At 38.4% G+C, this 24,183-nt stretch overlaps 1 protein-coding gene and 1 pseudogene across 2 annotated transcripts in view; both read right to left on the bottom strand.

Annotated features, from left to right (window-relative positions):
* SHOC1 (shortage in chiasmata 1) overlaps nt 1–24,183 on the bottom strand; it is an 85,135-nt gene that overhangs the window by 38,113 nt on the left and 22,839 nt on the right. For both annotated transcript variants that reach the window (XM_007449771.1, XM_007449772.1), the window contains 6 exons: nt 17,606–17,700; nt 16,628–16,870; nt 10,040–10,453; nt 6,804–6,923; nt 5,650–5,826; nt 374–478 (listed from right to left, as the gene is read on the bottom strand). In XM_007449771.1, coding sequence (XP_007449833.1) covers nt 374–478; nt 5,650–5,826; nt 6,804–6,923; nt 10,040–10,453; nt 16,628–16,870; nt 17,606–17,700 — 1,154 coding nt within the window. The remainder of the gene's footprint in view (nt 1–373; nt 479–5,649; nt 5,827–6,803; nt 6,924–10,039; nt 10,454–16,627; nt 16,871–17,605; nt 17,701–24,183) is intronic.
* Nucleotides 20,711–22,084, bottom strand: LOC103089054 (heterogeneous nuclear ribonucleoprotein K pseudogene; annotated as a pseudogene).

Here is a 24,183-nt window from a genome sequence, read left to right as displayed (position 1 = left end):
GCAGAAACTAACACACCACTGTAAAGCAATTATACTCCAATAAAGATGTTTAAAAAAAATGCAGTGCATAATAATGATTACACAGTCAAATCCCTTAAGGCCATTAGAAGTCTGTAATTCAGACCTAGAATAGAGAACCCTACACCTATTTTTCTAGGTGATGATTGTTGTTACAGAAAATTTCTTTTAATGAATATAAGGAGAATAAAATATATATTCCATTATAATTATGTCAATATATATATAATGTTTAATGCAGGAAAAAAACTACATAATTTCTTACAAAGCGCATCTTTTTCAGAAAAGTAAACATTATTTCAGACAAAATATTTCAATAGGAAGAAAAGGGGAAATAAAAAATTTTCACACCAACCCAATGCTGTGTCCAAGCTACATGTTAAAAGGACATCTCTAATTGTTACCAAAAGGTGTAAGAGGGCAGCATACTTGAATGTCATTTCTCTTTCAACATTTTTACCTAGGTAAGCAAAAACATATTTAAAGACAGAATATACATTAGAATTTTAGAATATATATCAGAATGCTTAACAATAATAGATAACATTTATTATTGAGTGCTTACTATGTGCCAAGCTGTATATAATATGTTTATTTCACTGAATCTATAACAATAACCCTATCAGACAAGTTTACTATGATCTTGATTTTATGGATGAGAAAACAGTCTTAACGAGGTTAGGTAACTGCCCAAGGTCAATTTGTGCATAAATGATGGAGCTGGCATTCCAACCCCTACAGCTAACCTTAGAGTTCATACTTTGCTGCTTCCAAAGAATGTTCAATTATTTCTACTCTTGGTGGGAAGAAGGACAATGATTCCCAGTTATAAAACAAGAAGAAAATTAAACTCATAACTTGCCAACTGGTTTAGATAAAGGTGGAGGATCATAACGTAAAGCAATACATTGAAATGGAGGTAGACACCTGGGAATATTTGTCCAAAGATATGACTCAAACAAAAGAGGTACTTATAGGGACAAGACAATTATCTAATTAATACGTTGCATGTAGTTCCAAGCTTATTGAAGATGATAGATCGGATTTTATTGCATGCAAAAGTGGGGCCAAGAAGACCAGATTCCAGGCCTAATTTATTATAAAGCAGAAACTAACACACCATTGTAAAGCAATTATACTCCAATAAGGATGTTAAAAAAAAAAGTATGAAAACTATTGATTTAAGCAATGAAGATCAAAGCAAATAATCAGTGGTCACTGGGAATCAAGGAGCAACAGAAAAACCAATTATGGGTAGTACCTCCAGCCCCTGGAAGAACTTGTGTAAACAAGTCAATCATGATCAGGAAGGGAAAAGAAGAGAGCAGAGAAACCAAATTTGGTATCATTTTCCTCTGTCTTTAGGAGAACATTTCTTACGGTGCAGATCCGCAGCCGATGAATTCTTTCAGCTTTTGTATGTCTGAAAACACCTCTATTTCCCCTTTGTTTTTGTAATGTATTTTTGCCTAGTACAGAATAGGTTGGTGGTTTTTTCCTTCAGGTATTTTAAAGATGTTATTCCACCGTCTTTTCACTTGCACTATTTCTTTATTTTTTATTTTTATTTTTTTTAACATCTTCATTGGAGTATAATTGCTTTACAATGGTGTGTTAGTTTCTGCTTTATAACAAAGTGAATCAGTTATACATATACATATGTTCCCATATCTCTTCCCTCTTGCATCTCCCTCCCTCCCACACTCCCTATCCCACTCCTCTAGGTGGTCACAAAGCACTGAGCTGATCTCCCTGTGCTATGCGGCTGCTTCCCACTAGCTATCTATTTTACGTTTGGTAGTGTATATATGTCCATACCACTCTCACTTTGTCACAGCTTACCCTTCCCCCTCCCCATATCCTCAAGTCCATTCTCTAGTAGGTCTGTGTCTTTATTCCTGTCTTACCTCTAGGTTCTTCATGACATTTTTTTCCCTTAGATTCCATATATATGTGCAAGCATACGGTATTTGTCTTTCTCATTCTGACTTACTTCTCATTACTTACTTTCTCATTCTGACTTACTTCACTCTGTATTACAGACAGTCCATCCACCTCACTACAAATAACTGTTTTGTTTCTTTTTATGGCTGAGTAATATTCCATTGTATATATGTGCCACATCTTCTTTATCCATTCATCTGTTGATGGACACTTAGATTGCTTCCATCTCCTGGCTATTGTAAATAGTGCTGCAATGAACATTCTGGTACATGACTCTTTTTGAATTATGGTTTTCTCAGGGTATATGCCCAGTAGTGGGATTGCTGGGTCATATGGTAGTTCTATTTGTAGTTTTTTAAGGAACCTCCATACTGTTCTCCATAGTGGCTGTACCAATTCACATTCCCACCAGCAGTGCAAGAGGGTTCCCTTTTCTCCACACCCTCTCCAGCATTTATTGTCTCTAGATTTTTTGATGATGGCCATTCTGACCAGTGTGAGATGATATTTCATTGTAGTTTTTTTTTTTTTTTTTTTTTTTGTGGTACGCGGGCCTCTCACTGTTGTGGCCTCTCCCGTTGCAGAGCACAGGCTCCGGACGCGCAGGCTCAGCGGCCATGGCTCACGGGCCCAGGCGCTCCGTGGCATGTGGGATCTTCCCAGACCGGGGCAAGAACCCGTGTCCCTGCATCGGCAGGTGGACTCTCAACCACTGTGCCACCAGGGAAGCCCTCTCATTGTAGTTTTGATTTGCATTTCTTCTAACACATGAAAGAATGCTCAACATCACTTGCACTATTTCTGACAAGAAATTTGATGTCAACCTTGTCATTGTTTCTCTTTTGCAGCATATATTTTTTTCCTTCTGGCTGCTCCTACAATTTTCTCTTTATCACTGGTTTTGAGCAACTTGATTATAATATGCCTTGGTGTAGCTTTATTATGCTTCTTGTGCTTAGGGTTCATTTAGTTTCTTGGATCTGTGGGTTTGTAGTTTTCACTGAGCTTGGCAAGATTTCAGTCATTATTTCTTCAAATATTTTATCTGTTTACCCCCTTTTGCCTCTCCTTTGAGAACTCTAATGCTAGTATATAAGGCTATTTGAGGTTGTTTCACAGCCCACTATGCTCTTTTCTTTCCTTCTTTTTTATTCTTTTATCCACCTGGGTTTTATTTTAGATAGTTTCTATTGCTATGCTTACAAGTTAGCTAGTCTTTTCTTCTGCAATATTTAATCTGCCATTAACTCCATCCAGTGTATTTTTCATCTCATGCATTGTAGTTTATTCTCTAAAACTACGATTTGCATCTCTTTTATGTCTCTAGCTTATTGAATGTATGGAATACAGTTATAGTAAGTTTCAGTGTACTCTCTGATAATACTAACATCTTTGTCAGCTCTGAGTTTGTTTTGATTGATTATTCTCCTTATGGGCTGTGTTTTCCTGTCTCTTGTTATGCTTGACAATCTTTGGTCAGATGTCAAACATTGTGAATTTTACGTTGTTAGTGCTAAATATTTCTGTATTCATATAAATAGTCTTAAGCTTTGTTCTGGGATGCAGTTAAGTTCCTTGGAAATAGTTTGATAACTTTGAGTCTTGCTTTTATGATTTTTTTAGGCAGGTCCAGAGCAGTGCTAAATCTAGGGATAATTATTCCCCACTACTGAGACAAGACTTCTCTAAGTATGGTGATCAATACTCCACGAACTATGAGTTTTTCTAGTCTGGCTGGTGGGAACAGACATTATTTCCTGCCCCGTGTGAATTCAGAGTACTATTCCCTCTAATCCTTTCAGATGGTTTGTTTCCCAACCTCTGGTAGGTTAGTTCCTCACATATACATTTATTTTTTTTGAGATGGCTGTTCTTTTTTTTTTTTCCATATTCTTTTCCATTATGGTTTATCACAGGATATTGAATATAGTTTCCTGTGCTATACACTAGGACCTTGTTGTTTACCCATTCTCTATATTATAGTTTACATCTGCTAATCCCAAATTCCTAATCCATCCTTCCCCCACCCCACCCCCTTGGCAGCCACAAGTCTGTTCTCTATGTCTGTGAGTCTGTTTCTGTTTCATAGATAAGTTCACTTGTGTTATATTTTAGATTCTACGTATAAGTGATATCATATGGTGTTTGTCTTTCTCTGTCTGACTTACTTTACTTAGTATGATAATCTCTAGGTCCATCCATGTTGCTTCAAATGGCGTTATTTCATTCTTTTTTATGGCTGAGTAGTATTTGATTGTATATATGTACCACATCTTCTTTATCCATTCATCTGTCAGTGGGCATTTAGGTTGTTTCTGTGTTTTGGCTATTGTCCTCACATATACTCTTTGATCAGTACTCTGCTGAATACTTCAGGGAGACTCTCTGCAAATTTCTAGGACTCTCCTTGTGAAGCTCTCTGCTCTCTAACCTTCTATCTTTTTTCTTTTAATTTATTTCTTTTAATTTATTTATTTTTAGCTGCATTGGGTCTTCATTGCTGTGCATGGGCTTTCTCTAGTTGTGGCAAGCAGGGACTACTCTTCACTGCGGTGTGCAGGCTTCTCATTGCAGTGGATTTCCTCGTTGCAGAGCACGGGCTCTAGGTGCACAGGCTTCATTAGTTGTAGCATGCGGCCTCAGTAGTTGTGGCTCGTGGGCACAGTAGTTGTGGCTTGCAGGTTCTAGAGCTCAGGCTCAGTAGTTGTGGCACACGGGCTTCATTGTTCCGCGACATGTGGGATCTTCCCAGACCAGGGCTCAAACCCATGTCCCCTGCATTGGCAGGCAGATCCTTAACCACTGTGCCACCAGGGAAGCCCCTAACCTTCTATCCTTTGAACTTTAGCTGCCTTGGTCTCCCTGGACTCTTAGCTCTGCTTCTTCAACTCAGATTGTCCACTGAGCTCTGCCTCTGGTACCTCTCCCTGTGCCATGGCCTGGCATTTCTTTCAAGGCAGTAAGCTAGGACAATGGTAGGGCTCACCTCACTTGTTTCCCATCTCTCAGGAATCATTGTGCTTCATTGCCTGATGTCTAGGATCTTAAAAACTGGTTTCATCTATTTTGTCTTTTTGTTTGTTTGTTGTTGTTATTTCTGGAAGGAGGGTAAATTCAATCCCTGTTACTCCATTTTGGCCAGAAGCAAAAGTCCAGGATTCACTTTAATCAATTTACTTTTTGACCTCCCCCCACCTTTTTGGGAGGGACCTAAGTGGTTCAGATGCTAACAGTAATAGGGTTAATTTGGTTTCTGCAATAGGAATCTGTCAAGTAATATATATGTCAACTAGGAGCTTTACTGAGAAGCAATGCCAGATGATACAGGTTTCCCCCACTATCTGAAAATAGAGAGTTCCTATGAAACCTTTTGTAAGCTGAAATGGAGTAAAGAAACAAATACCTTTTTTCATAAAAACGAAAATCCTCTTTGATTTCTTTCAGTTAGTGAAAACAGATATTAATGTAGATCTTCATAAAATCAAAGTGACATAAAGCAAACGTGAAAAGCAGGCGACACTTGTATTTCTTACCTTTTTATCCTTGCTTAGCTGATATTCCAGCATTGGTCTGTGGGTGCCATATGCTGAATTACAGTTATGCCTCCATCTATGACTAATTTCTGCATTTTCTAATAACCCATAAATTTATATCCTTTAAAATAATGTGACTTTTATTTGTACTCACCTTGGTGAATAGCACCACTTATTACTTTTTCTTGTTCTTTTAAAAGGAACCTTGTTTGATCAAAAATGACAGTGTCAAATTTCCAGTTATCCGCAGGAAGAGTACAGAGGCATACAAGTTTTTTTAAGATAGGAGAAGCTGCTGCTTCTAGGAGACAGTATGCTTGGCACTGGCTATCTGCAAAAATAAAAGCATTAAAGGCAGTGTTTTTATAAGGATGGTATGTTCTTTTTGACAAATCAATCATACATGTTACTTTATGGAAACCTGAACTCTATCCAAATTATTTTCTGAGTTAAAAATCATTAGATTCTATAGAGGCTTATTTTAGGATATTTATTCTAAACAAACTAGTAAAAACACAACAAAAAAAACCCTCTGTAGAATTAATATAATTTTATGGTTATCTTGTTTATTTGAAAGGATTTATTCAGTGACTAATTTGGCAGGGCAAGTATGAGGAAGAGAATCACAATTTTTTTCTTCTCCCTCCACTATTAGCTTACAACCTTAAGATGAACACATTTATAACAATGACAAATTGTTTTTAGTTTTCACTAGAATATCAATATTTAAAGATCTGCATTGTCATCTAAAGGTCATAAATGAAATTTAGCCAAAAGAATGAAATGATATTCAAGAACTAGTGTCATATTTCCTTATCGATTTTAATAGTGAGCATGATGTTCTTAAGCAGGCTGTTCTTTAGGAGTCAATGTAAAGAATATTTTTCTTTACAGCAGAACAAATAATTTTAATTGGTATAGGAATCAATAATAACTTATTTACACCACCTTGATGGTGGGTAAGAGAACAGAGAGAGCAACCATCAACAGTTCGTTTTTCCAGACTAGGAAGAAAAGTCTGAGTGAGGAGTTGCAATTTGCTGTTCTCTGATGCATGTAGGGAAGCAGCAGTTTAAATGAAGGAAGAAATAACACTTAGTGGACTGGAATAGGGAGATTGGGAGGGAGGGGCAGAGGCAGTGAATAAGGCACTCCAGGTTTGGAAATAACCTGAAAGTAGGACTGGAATGAAGAAATATCTGAAACAAGTGAAGAAAATTACATGGAAAATAAGGTGTGTCCTAGATACCCAAGAAAGGGCTTTCAAATTTACTTAATTTGAATGTATTTAAAAAGCATAATGCATACCTGATGCTTGAATTTCAATGACATTATCTGCTCTCCTTTCCTGATTTGCTTTCTCTAGTGTTTCATTAGTACAAACAATAGGATTTTCTTCTTGAAGAGTTAAAGAATGTTCTTCTTTGTCTTGAAGTTCTAATAAAAATATTAATTTGCATTGTTCAGGGAAACTTAATGTTGATTAAAATGCTCTCTTGTAATATGATCATAATTGTTAAAATTCTTTGAAATGCATCAGTATTAAATTGAGCGACTATTCAGGTCAATGGACTTACTGTGCTGGGTAGGAAGCTGAATGGTAATAAAGGAAATTTGGCATCAGATCAGTGTTTCAATCCCAGTTCTGACACTAGCCTCAGTTTCCTCATATGTAAAATATTGATTAATATACCTATTTCGAATATTGTTATAAGGTGTTATAAACACCAAGGATGATTCCTGACACCTAAAAGGCACATACTGTTCTACATCATTTCTCTGTGACTGTCCACAGACCCTTCCTCTGTTACGAATTCTCTCCTATGCTCCAAACCCTACCTGTCTCCATCCTTTCTTAATGAGGTCATTTCTTACTACTTACCCTTTAGCTCCCAGGCATTTTCTACAGGAAGCCTTATAAAACTGCGCACTCAGGGCTTCCCTGGTGGCGCAGTGGTTGAGAGTCTGCCTGCCGATGCAGGAGACGCGGGTTCGTGCCCCGGTCCGGGAAGATCCCACATGCCGCGGAGCGGCTGGACCTGTGAGCCATGGCCAACGAGCCTGCGCGTCTGGAGCCCATACTCCGCAACGGGAGAGGCCACAGCAGTGAGAGGCCCGCGTACCACAAAAAAACCCAAAAAAACTGCCCACTCTACTTCCAGGCCAGCAAAGTGCCTCTCCTTTTTGTTTCCTCAGCGCTCGTCATGGTCTCCTGGCACTGACAATGTTGTATGGAAATAATCTGCATGTCTGGTCCACTGTAAGCTTCTCATGGTCAGCAACGTTACCATATTTATCTCTGATATGTGATTTAGTGCCTGGCACACAACGTTCAATAACTGTAGTTTTCTTCTTTCGTTTGTAAGTATTGTAGAGGATTAAAAAAAAATATATATATATATATATAATTTATTTATGATTAGAGTTATATTAACTAGATTGCAATGTTATCCATTAATAATATGATTACAAGATAATTTTAGAAAAACATTGCCATCTTGAAACGTTTGAATATATGAGCTTTAAATACACAGTGAAAAAAAAGAGTAAAATATCCTAAACTAGCTTTTTATTATTTTCAAGTATACTTTTTATTAACTATAAATAATTTAAATAGCTATGATTAAATACTACAAATTATTGGAGTTTTTGAGGGGGCCTAATAAATTGTAGCATTCTTTCTCACCCCTGTATCAACAAGAAGTAAAATATATATCAAAATATTACCTCTGTTACTAATAAAAACTAAGTTGGAGAAAGGAGCTTAGTTTGAGAGTCAAAAGAGCTTTTTAATTAAACAACAGAATTAGAGTTACCTACCCTGCCCCAGACTATACTGTATTGGGGAACTGCTTGGGAAAGATTCATGACATAGAGAAGCAGAGGAGAATGCTTGTTACTTGTGAGGCAGCTCATTCCTACAAGCTTATGCCCAATGTATTCTTTTTCAAATTTACAATACAGATAATTAATTCCATTGCCTCTGGGGAGAACACATTAAAGGGCAAAGAGGCCAGGAACATAATACTATAGAGAAAAAATCAGCAGTACAGAGCATTCCCACCTAATGTCAGTATTCCTTTAATTGTTTAATTAATGGCTAACTTTTAAAATAAGAAAATATTCTTTTAATCTTTTTCTCCTTTCTTGTTGCTTTCTCTCATTTTCTGTTGCCAATATACCTTGTTACAAGACATCATCACAAGTATGACAACCAGAAAAGGATGTCAGTGCTAATTTTGGATTGGTTTCCTTTTTTTTTTTCGTTTATTGGCCTCAAATATGAATAGAATCTGAAAACATTCACAAACCTGAAAAAAACAAATCTTTAAAAAATTCCTATTTATGCGTCACATTCATAAGATAATTCTTTACATTTTGCTCATTCTTTCATGTAGAAATTATGCTCTGAATTATGGTGCAAATTGGTTAGAAAGATCTGTTACATATAGAATTGTCACCTAACAAGGTAAGTTATAATGCGGTCAAACAATTACACAAAAAGAAACTTTATGACATATATATATAAACATAAAGGGTCACAAAATTCTGAGATCTTTAAATACTTTTCTGAATTTTTGTTGAATTTTTCATTGTGAAAATGCACTGATGGACAAAGTAATATAACTTTATATAGATCTCTAAAAGGCTGTCATATCATGCTGCACACAAAGAACAAGCATTCTTTTCTGCTTTTCTGTCATGACTTTTTCCCAAGCAGCTCCCCAACCATGGGGAATCCTGGCCCAGTCCAGCATAGTCTGGGTCTGGGTAGGTACTCTGCCCAATTCTGGTGTTTAGTTAGCCAGCTCTTTGGACTCTCAAACTAATTTTTGGTATATATTTTACTTCTTGTCTTATTTTACAGTTTATTCAGGGGCAAGACCTTGTGTACATTAACAGTATCAATACATAGGACAGTAAGACCTAAGTATACTCTAACTCTCACAAATAAATATTTTTGTACTTATTTCATTTGGGTAAGCTGTGTCAAACACATTCTAGAATACTAGAATTTTTTTTTTTTACCAGAAGTGAAATGATATGACGCATTATACTACTTTGATATGTTTATAAGCGATGAATGTAAAACAGTTACAACTCAAACAGAAACTCTTTGATAAAGTTAAAAAGAGTAATAGGCAATCAAACAGGCAAAAGTTTCTTAAGTACACATTAAAATACAAGTTATAATATGGAGGTAGAACTGTGAGCTAAAAGAGAAAAAAGAATGGCAGAATGATCAGCAAAAGTTAGAAATGTTATGAATCTGTATGACCAAGTTGTAGAAAGTGAGTTTTTACAAATAGTGGCTTTTCTTAAAAGTTCAAATGCACTTTTAAATTTTTTGGAAAATACATATCTACATCTATATCTGTATATCCCATATCTATCTCCATATATAATGTGTCATGAATCAATGACATTTTCTTTGAAGAATAATGTGTTTTATCTGAAGAGCTTTATTTCTTTACCTTCTATAATAAATTATACATTTAGTCCTTGAAGCTATCATACCTACACCAAAATATTAAATTACTCACCATCTTTTCCATCACTGTCTGTGACTTCAGTCTTTGAGGTGCAAGTCTTATACTTATTTCGCAGCATAATAAAGTCATTCAAAAGGTCCAAATTATTCTCCTGTTTTTTACCATGTTTAAAAGATGCTTCTTCAATTTTGGAAGAGGAAGATGATTCAGTAGATGGTACTGTGCTGTCAAGTTCCAAGTAATCTTTATTTTCTTTAGTTTGGATTATTCTATAACCTAGTTCTAGGTCATTCTTTAGCTTTTCTTCTTTTCGTGGTCTTTCAACAGTGACATATTCATCAGAAAAATACGAGTCTGTTACTTCTTTTGACAGAGGTGGAGTCTTTTGTGAAGGTGATAAATGATCATTTGTAGATATCTCAGTAAGTTTAATAGGTGAGGAACAACTTTTATGTTCTAGCCATGCTGAAAACAGAAAATGAAAATATCCAATGACTTTCATGCCTAAATGAATGTTCTACTAGGGTATTAAGATAACCTTTAGTTCTGGGTTCTTATTAATATAATTTGATCCTTACGAGTACTTTGTTTACTGCTTTTAAAATCAATTTTTGGTCTGAATAAAATAAATTTTTAAAGGATAAAAATTCAGCACCTCTTTTTCCTATTACTGGAGCTAAGGTTACTGAGCAAAGAAAGAATTCCAGACTATTGTCAATAGTCTAACAACAAGTCATAGCCTTGGAGCTATCATAACTACAGTTATTCTAAGGGTCAAAAACGTACATACAAAGCAAGCCACAGACCAGAAGAAAATACTTGTAATACATATACTTTTTTTTAAAAGACTGTATCCGAACTTCCCTGGTGGCACAGTGGTTGAGAGTCCGCCTGCTGATGCAGGGGACACGGGTTCGTGCCCTGGTCCGGGAGGACCCCACGTGCCGCGGAGCGGCTGGGCCCGTGAGCCATGGCCACTGAGCCTGCGTGTCTGGAGCCTGTGCTCCGCAACGGGAGAGGCCACAACAGTGAGAGGCCCGCGTACCGTAAAAAAAAAAAAAAAAAAAAAAAAAAAAAAAGACTGTATCCAAAATATTTGAAGAACTGTTATAATATTTTAAAAGAAAGTCAATTAAAAATTTGACAAAATATTTTATCAATACTTCATATAAGATATGCACATGCTGCAATATGGATGAATCTTGAAAACATGCTAAATGAAAGCAGTCACGAAAGACCACATATTGTATGATTCCATTTCTATGGCACATACAGAACAGACAAATCTATAAAGACAGAGAATGGGAGTGACTGCTAATGGGTACAAGATTCCTTTTGGGGGAGGATTAAAATCTCCTAAAATTGATTGTGGTAATGGTTATACCTCTCTGTGAATATACTAACTTTGAATGGTAATTCAATGGTTTTTAGTGTATTCACAGAGAGGTATATACTTTTTTTTTTTTGCGGTACGCGAGCCTCTCACTGTTGTGGCCTCTCCCGTTGCGGAGCACAGGCTCCGGACGCGCAGGCTCAGCGGCCATGGCACACGGGCCCAGTTGCTCCGCGGCATGTGGGATCTTCCCGAACCAGGGCACGAACCCGTGTCCCCTGCATAGGCAGGCGGACTCTGAACCACTGCGCCACCAGGGAAGCCCGAGAGGTATATACTTTTGATGGGTGAATTATACGGTATGTGAATTACATGTCCATAAAGCTATTAAATATTTTTTAAAAGAAGGTATAAATATAGCCAATGAGTTTGTAAAAAGATGGTCATCGTCATTAATTATCAGGAAAATACAAATTAAAACCACAATGAGATACCACAACATACCCATCAGAAGGGCTAAAATTTAAGATTTTCAATGCCAAGAGTTGGCAAGGATATAGAGTAACTGAAACCCTCACACATTGCTGGTATAAATGTAAGACAGAGCAACCACTTTGGAAAAAAGTAGTTTCTTAAAGAGTTAAACATAAACCTACCATAAAACCTAACAGTTATACTCCTAGATATTCACTGAAGAGAAATGATAACAAATGTCCACAAAAAGACTTCTACAAGAATATTCATAGCAGTTTTATTCATAACAGTAAAAAACTAGAAAAAAATCCAGGAGAGTTGATAAACAAACCTTGGTACATCCATAGAATGAAAAATTCCTCAGTAATAAAAAAGAAATGAACTAGAGATACATACAACATCATGAGTGAATCTCAAAAATGTTATTCTGAGTAGAAGGCAGACACAAAAGAGTTCATATTGTATGATTCCATAAATGAAATTCCAGAACAAGGGAAACTAATATATAGTGACAGAAAGCAGACCAGTGGTTACTTGAAGTCAGGGGTGAAGGTTGGTAGGGGAGAAGGGTGGGATAGAAGGAGAATCACTATAGAATGCAGTGGAGCACAAGGGAACTTCCTGGTGATAGAAATATTTTATATCTTAATGGTGGTGATAGTTTCATGGTATAAAAATACATGTGTCAAAATTCATTAAACTGTACAGTTAGAACAAGTGCATTTTATTATATGTAAATTATACTTCAAAGTTTATTTGAAAAAAACGTAAGTGCCTGATAGGCCAGCTAAATAATGTAAATGAGTGAAGTACAGGGCCAGTGCTTAAATCATAACTTTTGGGAAGATAGATTTTGTTTTTTTCTTCCAAAATGTGGTCTATAAATCTTTTTGCTTTTGCTTTTATTAGAGATACTGGTATCGGAAACATTTTACTTTTCTCTTAACTATTATAAATATAAGACAAAAGTGCAAGAGTAATGCTAAATACCAACCAATACCTGGCCTCAATTTGTGAGTGCTGGGAGCTACGGTGAACTGGAGGGTGCATGGTCTGTCTGAATGGTGAGCTACTACCAGCCCTAACCAGTTGTTGCCATGTGAGAATCTGAGTCTGATTTTTGGAATTTTAAAGACAATTTCAAAATACAGATCACTTTCGTACAACCCTCCAAATTTTAAATGCTGGTAACTAATTAAAATACCATATGGGTCAACAGTACATGGGCTGAACAGGATCTGAGTGCTACCAATTTGCAGCCTCCAAGATATTTTCTAGAGATATTCTGGAGTGTTTAGTAGGTAAATAGGAACTGTTTTCTATTTCACTTTTCTGATTATTTTCCTCTACTACTCTCTTTAACCACCCCTATCCTGACAACATGGCCATGGGCTCCTGATAAAGTTATTGCTTTTTAAACTTCAGGATGAAACTTCGGGATTCATAATTCTGCTAGATAACAAGATGTGTTATATGTTTCATTTTAACCTCAATATAGTTATATATCATAATAAAGATTATACATAGTTTTATAGATTTAATACATTATTATGGATATTGGAAGACTCCATAAAATCATCTCTCTTTTCTTTGTCTCACCATCTGACCTCATCTCTTTTAAAATTCTTCTTCTACCATGGGTAACCATCTGGGTCTTAGGATAGACTGGTGTGCATTTGCTTGACATAGACTGTTTATCTACCCTCTTTTCTACCACATCCAAAGCCCTCTGTCTTCTGTCTTTGAAACATCCCTTGATAACAATTCTCACCCCAATTCCTATCTCCTTAGTGCAGTCTTCCAACATACACAATAATGTCTAACATTCACTTCTTTAAAAAATTTTATTTACTTATTTATTTATTTATTTTTGGCTGCGTTGGGTCTTTGTTGCTGTGCGCTGGCTTTCTCTAGTTGCAACGAGTGGGGGCTACTCTTCGTTGTGGTGCATGAGCTTCTCATTGTGGTGGCTTCTCTCGTTGTGAAGCACGGGCTCTAGGCACGTGGGCTTCAGTAGTTGTGGCATGCAGGCTCAGTAGTTGTGGTGCACGGGCTTAGTTGCTCTGCGGCATGTGGGATCTTCCCGGACCAGGGCTCGAACCCGTGTCTCCTGCATTGGCAGGTGGATTCTTAACCACTGCACCACCAGGAAAGTCCCTAAAATTCACTTTTAAATATATTTATTTACTCTGTAATAAAATAAAAGTAAACTTCCCCAGCTCCTTTAAAAGCTAAATGTATTAACTATTGCACAAACTGATTTAAAAACAATACATATTTAAAACAATACGTATTTAAAACAATACATATTTCAAAAAGGTATAATTGAGTCTAAGTATGTTCCATTTACTATAATGGCATACATAGCAACCAAAATAACTCAAAAGAGGAGGGGGAGTGGCCAAGATGGTGGAGCAGGAACACCCTGAGCTCACCTCCTCCCATGGGCACACCAAAATTAGCACAACTATTTGCAGGGCAACTATTGATGAGAAAGACCTGAAGACTAGAAGAAAAAGATCTTCTACAACTAAAGATATAAAGAAGAAACCACAATGAGACAGAGAGGAGGGGTGGAGACAGAGTATAGTCGACACCCATACCCTGCCACCGGGTGGGTGACCCACAAATGGGAGGATAATTACAGAGGTTAATTGCAGAGGTTCTCTCCAAAGAGTAAGGGGTCCAAGCCCCACATAGGCTTCCATGGCTGGGGTCATGCAACAGGAGGACGAGCTCCCAGAACATTTGACTTTGAAGACCACAGGGGCTTACTTTTGGGAGAGCAGGAGAGCTGTAGGAGACAGTCTCCACTCTCAAAGGAGGCACACAAAATCTCACTCACCCTGAGACCCAGGGTAGAAGCAGTACTTTTTTTTTTTTTTTTTTTTTTTTGGGTTATGCGGGCCTATCACTGTTGTGGCCTCTCCCGTTGCGGAGCACAGGCTCCGGACGCACAGGCTCAGCAGCCATGGCTCACGGGCCCAGCCGCTCCGCGGCATGTGGGATCTTCCCAGACCGGGACATGAACCCGTGTCCCCTACATCGGCAGGCGGACTCTCAACCACTGCGCCACCAGGGAAGCCCCAGAAGCAGTACTTTGAAAGGAGCCTGGATCAGACCCACCAGCTGATCTTGGAGAGATTTCCAAAAAGGCCAGCGGCAATTGGAGCTCACTCCGGGGACACAGAAATTGGCAGCAGCCATTTTTTGGGAGCTCATTCTGCCATGAGGATTCTGGTGATGGCAAGTGCCATTTTGGAATCCTCCCTCTAGCTTATTAGCACTGGGACTGGCCCCACCCATCAGCCTGTCAACTAGTACTGGGGTGCCTCAGGTCAACCAGCTAGCTGCGTGGGGACACAGCCCAACCCACCAGCAGGCACCCCTGAACCCCTAGCCGCCCTGGGACCTGGTCCTGCCCACCAGAAGGCCCAGGACCCATTCCTGCCCACCAGTGGATGGACAACAGCCCCAGAATCTCCTAGGCCTCAGCCCTGCCCACCAGCAGGCCAATACCAGCTATGACACCCCAGGACCCTGCAGCCAGAGACCCCAGCACCTGTCTCCACCTATCAGTGGGTGGGCACTAGCCCTGGAACACTTGAGTCCCACTGCCTCCCCCAGTAGGCTAATGTCAGCTCTGGGACACGTTGGCCCCTCAGCCAGCCACCTCACCCCACCCACCAGCTGGCCGACACCAGCTTCAGAACATCCCAGGCCCCTGAAGTGTCAAAAACCAACCCTGCCTACCAGCAGGCTGACACTAGATCTGTGACCCCCAGGTTTATAACCAGCCATCCTGGGACCTGGCTTTGCCCATGAGTGGGCCAACAGTAACCCTGGGGGCCCCCAGAGCTCCAGCCACCTTGTGACACAGCCCCGCCCACTAGTAGCCCGCAGCCTCCACACAAGGGCAGGGCTTGGCAACCAACTGGACAAGGGGCCAGCCACACCTATCAGACCACTCACATTAGTCAGTCTGCCACAACAGAAGTGCCTAGACAGCCCACATAAGAGGCACCCCTAGTGCACATAGCTCTGGTGGCCAGAGGGGAGTGTGCTGCTGGGACGCATGTGACATCTACAAAAGACCACTTCTACAAGACTGGGAAACATACCCAACCTACCACACACATAGAAATAAAAACTGTGAATCAGGCAAAATGAGGGGACAGAGGACTATGCTCCAAATGAAGGAACAAGATAAAACCCCAGAAGAAGAACTAAGTGAAGGTAAGCAATCTACTCAATAAAGAGTTCAAAGTAATAATCATAAATATGCTCAAAGAACTTAGGGGAACATAAAGTTCCTAGAAGAAGAAAAAAAATTAACTCAAAAGACATTTTTGTCTTCTTAAATTATACAAGTAAAAAACCCTTAATGAGTAAACTTTTTGGTAACAAAGGAAGATTTTCTATTGTTGAAGAGAGATTACTAGATATGATTGAACACTTAAAGCTCAGCTGTCAGGTTGAAAAATAACAGTGCCGGTTTGTATCTAGGCTGATGTAAACAGAAAATGGGCTAGAAATTAATCATTTATAAAAGAAAACAAAGACACTAATTGAAAATGGCCAGACATTTAAAGCTGAGACGATAGAATTTTAGGACAGAAAGAGATTTAATGATTAGCTGGTCAAACTTCCTCATTTTTTCAAGGAAGAAAATGAGGCTTAGTGAAGGTCAAAGTTATAAATTCTGGCAGAGCCAGAGCTATATTGAATGTTGGAATTTAGTTTTATTTTCCCAATAACCTAGTGGAAAGCCAGTATCTAACATCTCATTCTGAAAATGTTTACACAAGTGATATTTACTATTACATACTTACATTCTAATTGAAGCACATTGGTAGGCAAAAATGTCTCCAGTTTACTATCATCAGAAGATAAATTATTATGATACAGATATGTACTTAGATGTTCCAAAGTTTTTGCCATTATCAGATTTAGTCCTGCTTGTTTCCACCACTCTGCATTTTCAGGATTAATCACAAGGCTTTCTTCTTCAATAGAAAATATCTTTTTAAAATCTACAACTGAATATAGACTGTTGGGCTCTCCAGTTCTTGGCACTTAAAAAACCACAACAAACCAAAAAAAAATAGTGAGAAACAGTCCACAGGGCAAAAAAGATAAAAAAAACACAATAAACAGAACCACACTGGAAATTTCTTACAAAATAGATTTTTACAAATTAGAAAAAAACTAAAAGTTATGTCTAGTATTTCATCTTCAAGATGCTAATATTTGTAAAAGTCCAAAATATTATAGCAATAGAAGTTACATAAAGGTTTATTTCAACTTATGGAAATATCATGAAGTTAAAATTATTCTACTATTTAGTAGGAGATGGAACTATTATTTTGTTTGACCATTTTAGTAATTACTAAATTAATACATTCGACAATATTTTGAAGAGTCAACGTAAGATTTATTAAATCAGAAATTCCAATTCATTATAATGAGCCTAAACAAGATGATATATTTTATCAGATTTTTATGATGACTATCATTTAAAATATTTTGACACAGAACCTTCCGCTTCATTACTTTTTAGCCTAAGTAGGGACACAGAATATTGTATGGAGGAACTGAAGTAGCACAACTACTTAATATTATTAACTGCATTACAAGCCTCAACCCAAAATTAGGATTATAAATTTTGAAATCCTAATTTTGGAATGGTGCTTTTTATAATGACAGTATTTTCAACAATAATAATAATAATAATACTGACAATACTTTTCTACTGATTGTACCTTTTATCTATACTTTCTATTTAGCATTCAAAATCAATTAACATTTACCTCTAAACAAAAATGGATTCAAAGAGCTTCTGCAGCTTTCTGATTGCCACACCATACAGTATTTGTTAGCTGATTCTTCAGCAATAAGCAAACTACTGAAAAAGAAGAGTTAAAGTTTAATTTATTAATTATATTGTCTTTTTGCATAATAAAATTTCAAGAAAAGTATTTTTCTAAGTATTTTCTACACTCAAAAGCATGTCAAAAATGAACTCTATTTTAGGGCTTCCCTAGTGGCGCAGTGGTTAAGAATCCGCCTGCCAATGCAGGGGACACATTCCAGCCCTGGTCCGGGAAGATCCCACATGCCGCGGAGCAACTAAGTCCATATGCCACAACTACTGAGCCCACGCGCCACAACTACAGAAGCCTGCGCACCTAGAGGCTGTGCTCCACAACAAGAGAACCACTGCAATGAGAATCCCGCACACCGCAATGAAGAGTAGCCCCCGCTCATCACAACTAGAGAAAGCCCGTGTGCAGCAACAAAGACCCAATGCAGCCAAAAATAAAATAAATAAATCTATTTAAAAAAATGAACTCTATTTTATAAATGTGTAAACTGAAGTAGAGAGTTCCATAGACCAAATTTCAAATGCTTACTTCCTCCTACCCTAGGAAGGTTTGTCAGCTTGTCAGCTCCCTAACTGCTCCTGCTTTCCTATAACTTACTTCTACTTCCTTCCATTTCCTTCAGTGGAACTGGAGCCAGAGGGGGCTGACTTGGGAGGGTTTTAGCATTTCCTTCCATAAACCATGCTAGCACCAACACTATAAGCCACCCAAAATAAAAATGCGATTCACATAAAATTACCTTGCTTACCATACAAAATGGTAGCTTCAACACAAATCTTTATAAATTGCTGTCCCCACCAAGTCCATTCTAAACAGAATTTCTGGAGCTTCTACTGGCTGAGGATCAGAACTATGAAAAAGTTCTGTCTGCTCTACCTTCTCAGGAAGTGACAGGTCCTAAAGTTTAGTTCAAGTCCTTCAGTCTTGTGTGTGAGTGAGCGATGTCTGTCTGTTTGTGTGTTTTGGGTGCTGAGGTGAGAAGGAAGTATGTATGACAAGCAGTGTAAATCAGTAAATACTGTTTATTAGTAGGTATGAAGTTATTAGCCTTGGTAGGGAAGAGACCATTAATTCACAAACCCTTTAATCTATGCCCCAAACCTCCCACTCCCTCCTAAGTGAGAATTGATTGTATTTTGTTTCTCTGTTCATATGGAGCATACATGAGCATGCTAATTGTAGGTACTGCTAGTTAAATTGACAGTTCTGAGTAGTAGCAGACAACTAAGTCTTACATCTAAACCATCCAATTTACCCACATAATCAAAAAATCTGGCATGTGGTGGCAATATTTGAGAATCTAGACAATTCTTCAACCTTACCAAGGTCTCTTTGACAACTAGACACCTCATATTGTAGGCGATTATTTTAAAGTGAAAGGAAGAGAAAATATTTAGGCAAGCCATGTTCAGCAGAAGACAATAATATAGACAAATATTCTCATTCCTTTTTTTTTTTTTTTGGCTGCACTGCGCAGCATGAAGCTATCTTAGCTCCCCAACCAGGGATTGAATCCGTGCCCCCTGCAGTGGAAGTGTGGAGTCTTACCCACTGGACCGCTAGAGAAGTCCCTATTCTCATTCTTCATGGAGCTTTCTGAAGATATGTCTGAATTTGATATCTTCTTTGTTCATGTACAAAAATATATTCACGATTCAGTAATCAGTGTGGAAATAAAGACGTAATGCCACACAGACTTTTCTTTTTAGCACCATAAAATCTAGCATAGAGTTTTTTTTCTTTTTTTTTTTCAACATCTTTATTGGGGTATAGCTTTACAATAATGGTGTGTTAGTTTCTGCTTTATAACAAAGTGAATCAGTTATACATATACATATGTTCCCATATCTCTTCCCTCTTGCATCTCCTTCCCTCCCACCCTCCCTATCCTACCCCTCCAGGCGGTCACAAAGCCCCGAGCTGATCTCCCTGTGCTATGCAGCTGCTTCCCACTAGCTATCTACCTTATGTTTGGTAGTGTATATATGTCCATGCCACTCTCTCACTTTGTCGCAGCTTACCCTTCCCCCTCCCCATATCCTCAAGTCCGTTCTCCAGTAGGTCTGTGTCTTTATTCCTGTCTTACCCCTAGGTTCTTCATGACATTTTTTTTTCTTAAATTCCATATATATGTGTTAGCATACGGTATTTGTCTTTCTATTTCTGACTTACTTCACTCGTATGACAGACTCTAGGTCTATCCACCTCATTACAAACAGCTCAATTTCGTTTCTTTTTATGGCTGAGTAATAGCATAGAGTTTTACATGTAGCAGGAACTCAGAATATTTGTTAACTGGGCATACCTCCAGCCAAAATGTTGTGTTCTGAAATAAAAGTAATTAGGGCCATAAAAGCAAGTTAAGAGTATAATAACATTACATATTATTTTTCCTTTCTGTTTTTTTTAAAACACCTTTTCTCTTTTAGTTTCACAGTTGAGGTGTAAAATCTATTTTTTAAATAAGGATTTTTAAGTTTTTGTATTCATGAACCAATGGAAACTATTTACATTTTGCCAATGATGAGACAATTCCTTTAAGTTGTTTCAAATGGCCCTGGAACCTTTGGCTAATCTATTTATTTATTTTTTAGGTTCACTAAATTTATTTTAAAAATCATAAAACGTCTCACAAAAGAGCATTACATTCTGCACACTGCTCTGACTAGATGCCAGGGACATATGGACTATTGCTACTTTTCCTCCCTGTCCCACCCCCCAAATGTTACAGTGACCACAAAGCAAAGTGTTCACAATAATTACATGGGGGGATTTTTTTTTAAACCACCACCAATAAGCAAAAATTAAAATTCACTCACTCTGCTGCTGTTTCAAAATTTCAGTGTTTTTGCACACCCTCCCCCACCCCCAACCTGTTTGTAAGGAACTGAAACATTACATCAGGTGAACAGCAAAGATTTCACTACACCTCAAATGCAGAACACCTATGAAGCAGAGGAATGTTGGCTTTTTAAACAAAAGCAGATTAAAAAAAAAAAGATGCAGGACTCCTTCAGTTCTTCACTAGTCTTAGAAAAACTTTCCAGAATACTGCTTCACACTGTTCTGCAGCAAATCCTGTGCATTCTGTATCTGGTCCCGTGTTCCTGTAATGGTAAGGATCCGATCTTCAGACGCTTCTAAAGGCTCATCAATTTTGATCGAAGCTCCTGACTCATGACTCATTAATCCGCTGACTACCTTTGCCAATAATAGATCCAGCCAGATCTTTGGGAACAGTTACTTGTGTAGTAATAATAGGCCCACCAAGATCACCATATGAGCCACAACCCCCAGCATAGGAATAATCACATCCAGAGCCACCCTGTGCTTCATAAGCCATCTACCACTCTGATGGGCTCCATGTATCTACTGCAGAGTCCCAGGTTTCATCAGCACTGAAACCAACCACACCATCATAACGGTCTCCAGGTCTCCTTCTTCTGTCATAGGCCATTAGATCTCCTTCTCTAGGTGGTGGTGGTGGAGGAAGAAGAAGATTCCGAGCTCTGCCACCACCCGGGCCCCCTTGTCCAGGAGGTCCTCGGCGAGGGCTCCTATCATCATAATCTCTTCTGGATGGAGGCATGGGACGCCCACACCGACCAGGAGGCATTCTGTCAAAACCACCTTTTCCCCACATGGGAAACCCACAGGACGTCCATGGCGGTCATCAAACATCATTGTAAAACCACCATAATCATAGGTTTCATTGTAAAAATTGGGATCATAAGGCTGAGCATGTCCTTTGATGGGAGACTCTGATATAAGACCAAGGATGATCTTTATGCACTGTACAACCATATCAGGTTTTCCTCCAATAAGAACGACTCTGTCAGTGGAGTGAGGACACCATTCCTGGAAAAGCTTGATTGTTGTCTCGAGTGTTCTCTCGAAGTTCTTTGATTTTAGCACCTTTGACCCCAATAATTCCTCCAGCCAGACTCTGACGGATCAACAGTCTCAATTCGCAGTCAAAGTCACTTCCTTTATAGTGTTGGTAATTTAAGCATTCCACAGCATCAGATTCGAGCGGGAGCTGGCTGGTTGCAGTGGGTGATGGCAACTGCAGGCCCTCTTCCAAGGTAGGGATGATTTTCTTCAGAATTTCTCCAATTGTTTCAATATCAGCACTGATACTCAATATGCACTCAGGGCCACTGCTGTCTGGGACTGAAACACTGGCATTGTAGTCTGTACGGAGAGCCTTAATATTCTTGCCTCCTTTTCCAATCACTTCCCCAGGATTCTTGCTCTGAAGCAGAATGCGTAATTCAACCTTCTCATCAGTGTTTCTAGATCTTTTAAAAGCTTGTTCGTCTCCCATATCTTCAGCAGGGTGTTTACCAAATTCGCCATTGGCTCCGGTGTTGGGAAAGTTTCCTCTGGCTGTTCAGTTTCCATTTTCTTGTATTAAAGGGACACACCAATCAGTTATTAAATATATCCTTGCAGGGCAGAACTGAAGTGTTCTGGGCGGGACCAACTGACACCCTAGTGCTGCAGTAGCCAGGCAAGGCTACCGTCCCTATGCTGCCTCAGCCGGTCACAGCTAGACAGAGAATGAGCGTAGGCTTTTAAGGAGCGTAACACTTTGAACGAGTGTAACACTTCAAACGAGTGTTAGAAGTTTTTTTGTTCATTTCTTTTCATGGCTGAGTAATATTCCATTGTATATATATATATGCCACATCTTCTTTATCCATTCATCTGTCAATGGACACATGTTGCTTCCATGTCCTGGCTATTGTAAATAGTGCTGCAATGAACATTGTGGTACATGACTCTTTCTATTTTTTTAAACATCTTTATTGGAGTATGATTGCTTTACAATGGTGTGTTAGTTTCTGCTTTATAACAAAGTGAATCAGTTATACATATACATATGTCCCCATATCCCTCCCTCCCACCCCTCTAGGTGGTCACAAAGCACCGAGCTGATCTCCCTGTGCTATGCGGCTGCTTCCCACTAGCTATCTATTTTATGTTTGGTAGTGTATATATGTCCATGCCACTTTGTCGCAGCTTACCCTTCCCCCTCCCCGTATCCTCAAGTCCATTCTCTAGTAGGTCTGCGTCCTTATTCCCATCTTGCCCCTAGGTTCTTCATGACCATTTTTTGTTTTTTTAGATTCCATATATATGTGTTAGCATACGGTATTTGTCTTTCTCTTTCTGACTTACTTCACTCTGTATGACAGACTCTAGGTCCATCCACCTCACTACAAATAACTCAGTTTCGTTTCTTTTTATGGCTGAGTAATATTCCATTGTACATATATGCCACAAATTCTTTATCCATTCATCTGTTGATGGACACTTAGGTTGCTTCCATGTCCTGGCTATTGTAAATAGACATGACTCTTTTTGAATTATGGTTTTCTCAGGGTATATGCCCAGTAGTGGGATTGCTGGGTCGTATGGTAGTTCTATTTTTAGTTTTTTAAGGAACCTCCATAATGTTCTCCATAGTGGCTGTATCAATTTATATTCCCACCAACAGTGCAAGAGGGTTCCCTTTTCTCCACACATGTACATACATACACTACCAAATGTAAAACCGAAAGTTAGTGGGAAGCAGCCGCATAGCACAGGAAGATCAGCTCGGTACTTTGTGACCACCTAGAGGGATGGGATAAGGAGGGAGGGAGGGAGAAGCAAGAGGGAAGAGATATGGGGATATATGTATATGTATAGCTGATTCACTTTGTTATAAAGCAGAAACTAACACATCATTGTAAAGCAATTATACTCCAATAAAGATGTTTAAAAATAAAATAAAATAACACTGCTATTTAAAACACCAAAAAAAAAGTCTTTTTGTTCTAACTTTGGCAAATCATAATACACAGATAAGACAAGTTTCATAAATTCTCATTAGATATTTGAATTATAACAATAAGTAGGTATATAACTTGTGTGATTAAAGAGTTTACTGCAGTTTAAGTAAATACTTTCAATATCAGATTGAAATTCAAGATTATACTAATTTCAGCTAGTTTTTGTTTCTAACTGCCAATCTGCCTTAACAGATGGATTAGGGTATATGGAGTAAAAAAAAGAGTAAAAGAGCACACAAAACAAGAAGTATAGATCCTGCAAATAAACGTCTTGCACCTTAACAAAGGGATTAAAAATATTTAAACCAATTATAGATAGTTTCTGTACTCATCCCATGCTATTTTTTTAGAGTTCATATCTGATATGGGCAGTTCTAGTTCATGGTAGAGTTCTGTATAGCACAAATTTACCCCCCAAAGGAAATACCTCTTTGCCAGATTATGAAGATAACTGGGGCCCTCAATGTCAGGCTCCTCCATCTTATGCTGTGACACCTTCCTGAGACCATTAATAGAAGCCTGAGCAGCTAGCGATGAGATGCTCCAGTTGCTTCCAGTAATCCAAGAGCATTCTCCTCTGGCAGATCAGCCAATCACAGCTAAGAACTCAAAACCCAGCACACAGTGTCCACTCTGGGAATAATTTATTAGAGACTTGGAGGC

The sequence above is a fragment of the Lipotes vexillifer genome, unplaced genomic scaffold (assembly GCF_000442215.2).
Source record: "Lipotes vexillifer unplaced genomic scaffold, Lipotes_vexillifer_v1.1 scaffold230, whole genome shotgun sequence".
Classification (NCBI taxonomy): Eukaryota; Metazoa; Chordata; class Mammalia; order Artiodactyla; family Lipotidae; genus Lipotes; species Lipotes vexillifer.
The sequence above is the reverse complement of the archived record's forward strand: the minus strand, read 5'-3'. Positions and strand labels throughout refer to the sequence as shown.